The 7,032-nt window shown below is 47.8% G+C and overlaps 1 protein-coding gene across 2 annotated transcripts in view; it reads left to right on the forward strand.

Moving 5' to 3' along the window:
* ADCY8 (adenylate cyclase 8) overlaps positions 1-1,542 on the forward strand; it is a 150,904-nt gene extending 149,362 nt beyond the window's left edge. The window contains exon 16 of one of the 2 annotated variants that reach the window (XM_032467722.1): positions 974-1,461. In XM_032467722.1, coding sequence (XP_032323613.1) covers positions 974-1,461 — 488 coding nt within the window. Of the gene's footprint in view, positions 1-973 lie in introns of both variants that reach the window. The other variant, XM_032467721.1, reaches the window with a different exon arrangement.
* Positions 1,543-7,032: the final 5,490 nt, after the last annotated feature.

Here is a 7,032-nt window from a genome sequence, read left to right on the forward strand (position 1 = left end):
TAATGTCTATGAAACGGCTCCACAGATGTGGGGGCGAAGTCCATCCCCGTGATTCCCATGCATTCTGCGAGGTCTGTTTCTCAAATGTCATTGCCAGTTATATATGTATACGTGGGTGAGTGTGTGTGTGAGACTGTGTGTCTCACTCTTCCCTCTGCCTACAACGATCTGACCCAGATACCCACGTGGCCTGTACCATCACTTTCTCTAAATCTCTGCTCAGAAAAGCCTTTTCTAACCACGTTCCTCCAAAATGCACCCCCTCCCATCTTTCTCTATCCCTTTAACCTGATTGGTTTTTCTTCATTGCCTTTATCATTATTGATACTATGTCACATTCGTTATTATTTCCTATTTCTCCCCAGTAGAAGGTAAGCCCCATGAGGGGCTGGGGCTGTGTCTCTTTTCTTTCCCACCATGTCCCCAGTGCCTGGAACAGGGCCTGTTTCATAGCAGGTGCTTAGTCAATGTTTATGGAATGAATGAGAAATCCAGGGAGGCCTGTTAGGAGGCTGTTGCTACGGACCAAGGGGTGCTGAGGACATGGAGTCTATGTAAGCCCTCAGGGCATTTTACCAGCAGAGGGAGGAGGAGATCCCAGCAGCCTGACCCCCTGGTCCAGTGCCCTGTTAATCCCACGGGCTGAGACCAGTCAGCAGCCACGTGAAATTAATAACTGTTTTCTCTCGAGCCCTCACTGGTTGTCAGGCAATATACCAATGGCTTTACCTACACCATCTCATCTCATCCTCCTTTAATCATCTCCAGTCTACAGATAGGAAAATTGAGGTCCAAATCTGTTAAGCAACTGACAGGTCACACATCTAATAAGTGGCTGAGGCCGGGTCTGGACCCTGCGATCTACCCGCAGAGACCACGCCCTTAATTGAAGGGTCACTATCCCAGGCAGGGAGGCGGACTCCTCCGTGACGCCCTTCTTCTCTCATCTCTTGCTCCTTTGGCCCACTCACAGGCATCAGCCACGGCTCAGTGGTCGCTGGCGTTATCGGCGCTAAGAAGCCACAGTACGACATTTGGGGCAAGACCGTGAACCTGGCAAGTCGGATGGACAGCACGGGGGTCAGCGGCCGGATCCAGGTCCCAGAGGAGACCTATCTCATCCTGAAGGACCAGGGCTTTGCCTTTGACTACCGCGGGGAGATCTACGTGAAGGGCATCAGTGAGCAGGAAGGAAAAATCAAAACGTACTTTCTCCTGGGAAGAGTCCAACCCAACCCATTCATCCTGCCCCCGAGAAGACTGCCCGGGCAGTACTCCTTGGCCGCGGTGGTCCTGGGCCTCGTGCAGTCCCTCAACAGGCAGAGGCAGAAGCAGCTCCTGAACGAGAACAACAACACAGGCATCATCAAGGCCCATTACAACCGGCGGACTTTGTTGACGCCCAGCGGGCCAGAGCCGGGAGCCCAAGCCGAAGGCGCCGACAAGTCCGAGTTGCCATAAAAGCATTTTCTTTGTGTTTCTTTTTTTGTATTTCTTTTATATATGAAATAAATATACTAATAAAAAGGTTTAATTTTTTTTAGAACAAGGATGGTTTCATTGGTCTTTGGGTGAGCTAGACGGAAGCCACGATTCGTGTTTCTCTTCCATCACAGATGTTGATGGATCATCTCTTATATGTAGGAGGTTTACTGGGAAGCAGAGCTAAATAAGACCTAGTCCTTGACCTTGGGAGACTCACAGTTGAGTGTGAAAGAGGGGCACGTAAACAGAGACTCAATAGAGTGGGATCAGTAAGAGCTACCATTTATTGAGCGCACGTTATGTGCCCAGCCTAACAGCAAACTCTCCACATAATGACATCACGGAGCCCTCACAATACCTTGTCCATTCATTCACCAGGACACATGGAGCAACTCCAGTGTGCCTGTGCTTCCCTGGGCTCCACAGAAATTCCTGGCAAAAGTCTCGTCCTCACAGAGCTAATATTCACGGTAGAGGTGATGGATGAAATTCCTATGAACCAATACATAAATAGTCTACTTTCAGGTAAGAATAGTTGTAATAAAAAAAAATTAGGTAGGACAGTAGGGGAAGAACTGGAGGTCAGGGATGCTGATTGAACTGGAGTCACCAGGAAAGGCACCTTTGAGGACATGATGCTAAAGACTAGCCCTAAACGATGAAAGAGGCAACCCACAGGACCTGGGAGCAAAGTGGCCCGAGCGGCAGGAACAGCACGTGCAAAAGCCCTGAGGTGGGTCCGAGCCCACTTGTTCTGCTGGAGGCACAGTTAGAATGTCAGCAGGTGGACAAGCCGGTTCAGGCCAGTGGGCTGTTTCCTGGGAAGACTGCATGCTAAGCTCTCCTCTTCTGACCTTAGCGACTGCCAGGAACGTTTCCTACGGGTGAGAAAGTCCAGAAAAATTAAGGGATTTGCCCAAGATCATACAGTTATTATAGAATTAGGCTTAGAACAGTATTGGTCCATAAAAGCTGAGTGCTAGAACAAGTAACTCCCATCTAAGCAGCTAAAACGAAACAAGAGATTTAGCTCTCAGTTATGTCCTATTGGATGTGCAACAGGCGCCTTCCAGCAAAGATTTTGGGACTTAAACTCCCTCCACGTAAGACTCGGGGTCCTCTGCTTGATCCTCTACATGCAGCCAGAGAAGAGAAGAGAGGGACAGGAATGGGAGTCACTCAGAAGGTCTTGAGCTCCAGGGAGTCACATGCATTATTGCTCTGTCCTCAGCCAGAGCTCAGTCACTGGCCCTCCTCACCGCATGGGAAGTTAGGGGACAGAGTCTTCCCGTGTTCACCACTGAAATGATAATGAAATGTCATAAGAAGTATTGTCTCTTCCATAAGAATCTACACCCGTCTACGCCCATGTTTGCAAACACTAAGCTACGAGGGTAAGTTCTGGGTTGGAAAGATGGACAAGGTTCAGTAATGGGAAGAAGTCTGAAATCCCAGTCACAATCTAAATTCTTGCCTCTTAACAGCTCATGTGAAAGAAACTTAGCTCCAGGTAATGAATCCACAGAAGATACTCTCAAGGAAATAGCTGCTGAAGGTGAGACACGCACCCCCCACCATGACCCAGAGAAGCACCCAGTGCAGAGAGGGGGCTTTGTCTACTTCGGCATCTGTCCAAGGGCTGGATTTGAAGGGCTGCTACCTTCCCACCCACCATCCAGTAAAATCAGGCGGATCACCTTGAGCTCAGAAATGCCCCCCACGTGCTCCACTGCTTCCTTCCTGCTTCAGAGACCATGTGAGTGCAGCCGCTCTCCACTGGAAATGAGAACTGTATTACCGTTTCCATTTCACAGATGAGGGAACTGAGGCACAGAGGCCTTGAGCAACTCGCCCTGGAAAGGTCTTACAACCAGAAAACAGTGGATCTAGGATTCAAGCCCAGGTGGTCTGGTCTGGAGTCCTGCCCTTAAGCACTGCTGCCTAGCCCTGTGATGGGTGAATAGGCAATATTTTTTAAATGAAAGTTAGAAGTCCGGGCAGGCTCCCCGCCCTCGGGCTGCAGGCGGTGTAAACGGGTGAGGACTACAGAATTCTGGAAGTGCGGCCACGGTCCGGGTAGCCTGGGGCCACTTGCCCTTTTCCCAAATGGCCTCTTCCTCTTCCCCCAGGGGGTCAAACAACCGTTATTCTTCTATGTGTGGGGGCGGGGATACGGGAAAGTCCGGGATTGCGGGGCTGGGAGTTACAGGGGCAGCTTCTTGGGGTGCACAGACCTGGTTTGGAATCCTGTCTTTACCACTTCTCAGCTGTTAGACGTCGGGCAAGAGACAGAAACTGCACCTGAGTTCTTCACCTGCCACGTGGAAGATAATAAAGGAAGCCATCGTGACTGGAGATTTTGAAGTTTTCAGATTTGAGAACTATGGTTAACATACCACATCCTAGGAAATCTCCCCAGAGGGGTCTGAAGCAGCCCTCGGTAATTAAGCCCGTTAGCAATGTTGTAACAATACATGAATATTCACACTAAGTAGCGTAACTGAAGTCTGTAAATAGGACTTATTTCAAGTCATGGTCAGCCCCCAAATTAGTTATAAAACAAACTTCAGGTTTTAGACCGTTTGGGGTTTTGGAGTGCAGTTACAAGATTTTCAAGCCTCCCCACCAGGTAAGGCTGCCAGGAAGACACGGACAATGATGCGTCTAAAACCCTCAGCTTGGCCTCTGCCGCCCTCCAACCTTGCTTCTTCTTGTTCTTATAAAACACTCAGAGATTTTATCGAAATAGTGGACATTTGCAACTTTTCCTTGTCTTTACACCATTTTACCCGACTATATTTGCAAAACTTTTTTAATGAGTAGGTGTTACTTTAAGAATGAAAAATGATATTTAAGCAAAAGTAAAACATGTGGGTTTCCTTAAGGGGCTGCAAAAGTTTTCACTGGATCCTTGGAGAGTCAACCCTGAGTCAGCGGGTCTGGACCACTCCCGGGATGGATGTGGACAGCATGCTGGGAGGGAGGGGGGTGGCCAGCGAGACAGCTCCCAAGAGCGCCCCCTTGGGTAGAATTTTCCCAGGGCCACAGTAACCACGGCTGACCCAGATTTCAAGGGAGGATTTTACTGTCCTTTTGGAGGCAGTAAGAGAAGGGGTGTTGGAAACTCATTTCCTTCAGTGACATTTTTATTCCAGACCCACAGGCTCTTCTGACACTCTGGCTCCCATGCCAACCAGCCTTTCCAAGTGAGAACGTTGCTCTCTGATTAGCTGTGGACTCTGCCCAACTGAACCCAATATTTTATTGATGAGTTACCAGGGGGCAGGGTGCCCTGCAGAGTAACACCCTGTGCCTATCTGAATTATTAATTGCATGTCAGCCACCATCCTGCCCCCTCCCGCCCTGGGAGGATAATCTCACCAATCTTTGGGCAAGGATCCTATCCGTTCTGAGTCGACTCTGTGCACTTTTCATTACATTTCAGAAACAGCATGGCTCAAACGCAATCAGTTTCAGTTTGGAAATAATAATTTCAAATATCATCTTCTCATAATATATTAACCCTCTATCTTGACATTATCACAATAGGGGAAATGAGAACTAACATTTTCAGAGGACTTTACAGTTTGCAAAGTCCATTTCCAAATATGATTTCAATTGATCATCATAAAAACTGTTAAGAAGAGATATTTTCCCAATATTCCGGGAAACTGAGACTTACAAAAATTAATTTAAAATGCAGATACTAACTACTATATATAAAATAGATAAACAACAAGGTCCTACTGTATAGCACAGGGAGCTATATTCAGTATCTTGTAATAACCTATAATGAAAAAGAATGCGAAAACGAAGATATATATATGTGTAACTGAATCACTCTGTTGTACACCAGAAATTAACACATTATAAATCGACTATACTTCAATTTTTAAAATTAATAAAAATAAAAAAATTTTAAACTCTAAAAATTGAGCATTAAAGCTGAAAAGGGCTTAAAGATCATATGTGGCCCAAAGTCTTGATTTTACAAATGAAAAGCTAAAGCCAAAGAGCGGGAAACATTTGGCCAAGATTTAGCAACCGGAAGTCCAGAAAGAGCCAGAATCGTGAGGCGCTGACTCCTTGTCTCATGCGCATTTAACCCCATAGGGGTGCTCTGACCTCTTATCCTTTGCTCACTGTGAACAAGGCCACCGTATAACGGAGAGGCCACTTAGGTCCTCCCTGCCCCGAGGATCTGAATGAGATTAGCTCAAATCCCTATGGAAGCCCCACGATGCCCGCCAACCGCCAGGTCCTTCATCGTCCCTCTACTCCTGGTCCTCACTCCTCACATCCCACCTCTGCTCTGCTCCGCTGGGACCCAGCCCAAAACTCAGCCCCTTCTCAATTTGTATACACACACAAACGCACACACTCACACACTACACACAACTTGCACAAAGCACTGGTCACACAGTAGGCTTTACTGAGAATTTAGGGAGAGGTGGAGGAGTGGTTAGCAGTGATGCAACAAAGCAACTTCAGTTCAAGGTTAGGTGTCTCTCTTCATAGAGTGTCCCTCACCCACCCCTCCCGTGCACGTCCAGCGTCCCCAGCCTGGCTTCCTCATCCTACCTGCTCCACCCGCTCCCTTCTCTGCCCTCCTCACTCTCCTCGCCCCCTCCCTTTCAAGAGCAAGAATCAAACTCCTCTCATTTTCTCAGGCCAAGGGCTTTAACTTTTCTTCATTCATTCTGCAAACAGTGACTGAGCACCTATTCTACTCCACAGCTACTCCCTGTAGCCAGGCTGCGTCCTCGAGGCTGGTTAGGGAAGTTCTCCGGAGAAGGTGGCATTTAAGCCAAAACTGGAAGGAAGGAAGTGAGGATGTGAGTCAGCAGATATCATACTGAAGAGCCTTCCAGACAGGGCAAAGGGCAGGTTCTAAGGCCCTGTGGTGGAGCCACAGTTACTCCTGTAACTGGCGTGGAGTTAGGGAGAGTGAACGTGGTGTGAGATGAGGTCAGAGAGGTGGCCAGGAGCCAGCCCTGCTAATTCATTCACTTGAGCTCCCGCCAATATCTCAAGTTCAACTCCAAGGTACTCAGTAAAGTATTTTCCCAAACAAAGATAGTTCCCTCCAGGGGGAGAACACTGATCCCAGCTAGAGGTACGGTAACATTTCCAGCTCACTCTACTATATCATACACTCTCTACACTGTCCGAAGTACTGAAAATTCATAAGCTATTGCTTTAGGGATGTGTCTCTCTATGCAGAGGATTTTTTAGAAAGAACCTAGGAAAGCCATTCTAGATTCTCACTGTGCTCCTCAAGGCCCTCCCCCTACCCACCTCCCTGAGTAATTCTGCAAGGCCTGCTTCAAAGGCTTAGCATCATCATACTCCCCAACACACACACACACACACACACACACACACACACACACACGGACTCTGCCACTCCAAAGGACTGTTACAGGATATTCATGCTTCCTCTTTAATCAAAAACATCGCCCTGGTTCCCAATCCAAAGGAATATTTCAGCAGTAGAAGAAAAATGGAGGAATTTTTTTCGTTGTTGGCTGTTTTTCCTCCTTCCCT

Source organism: Camelus ferus, chromosome 25, assembly GCF_009834535.1.
Source record: "Camelus ferus isolate YT-003-E chromosome 25, BCGSAC_Cfer_1.0, whole genome shotgun sequence".
Classification (NCBI taxonomy): Eukaryota; Metazoa; Chordata; class Mammalia; order Artiodactyla; family Camelidae; genus Camelus; species Camelus ferus.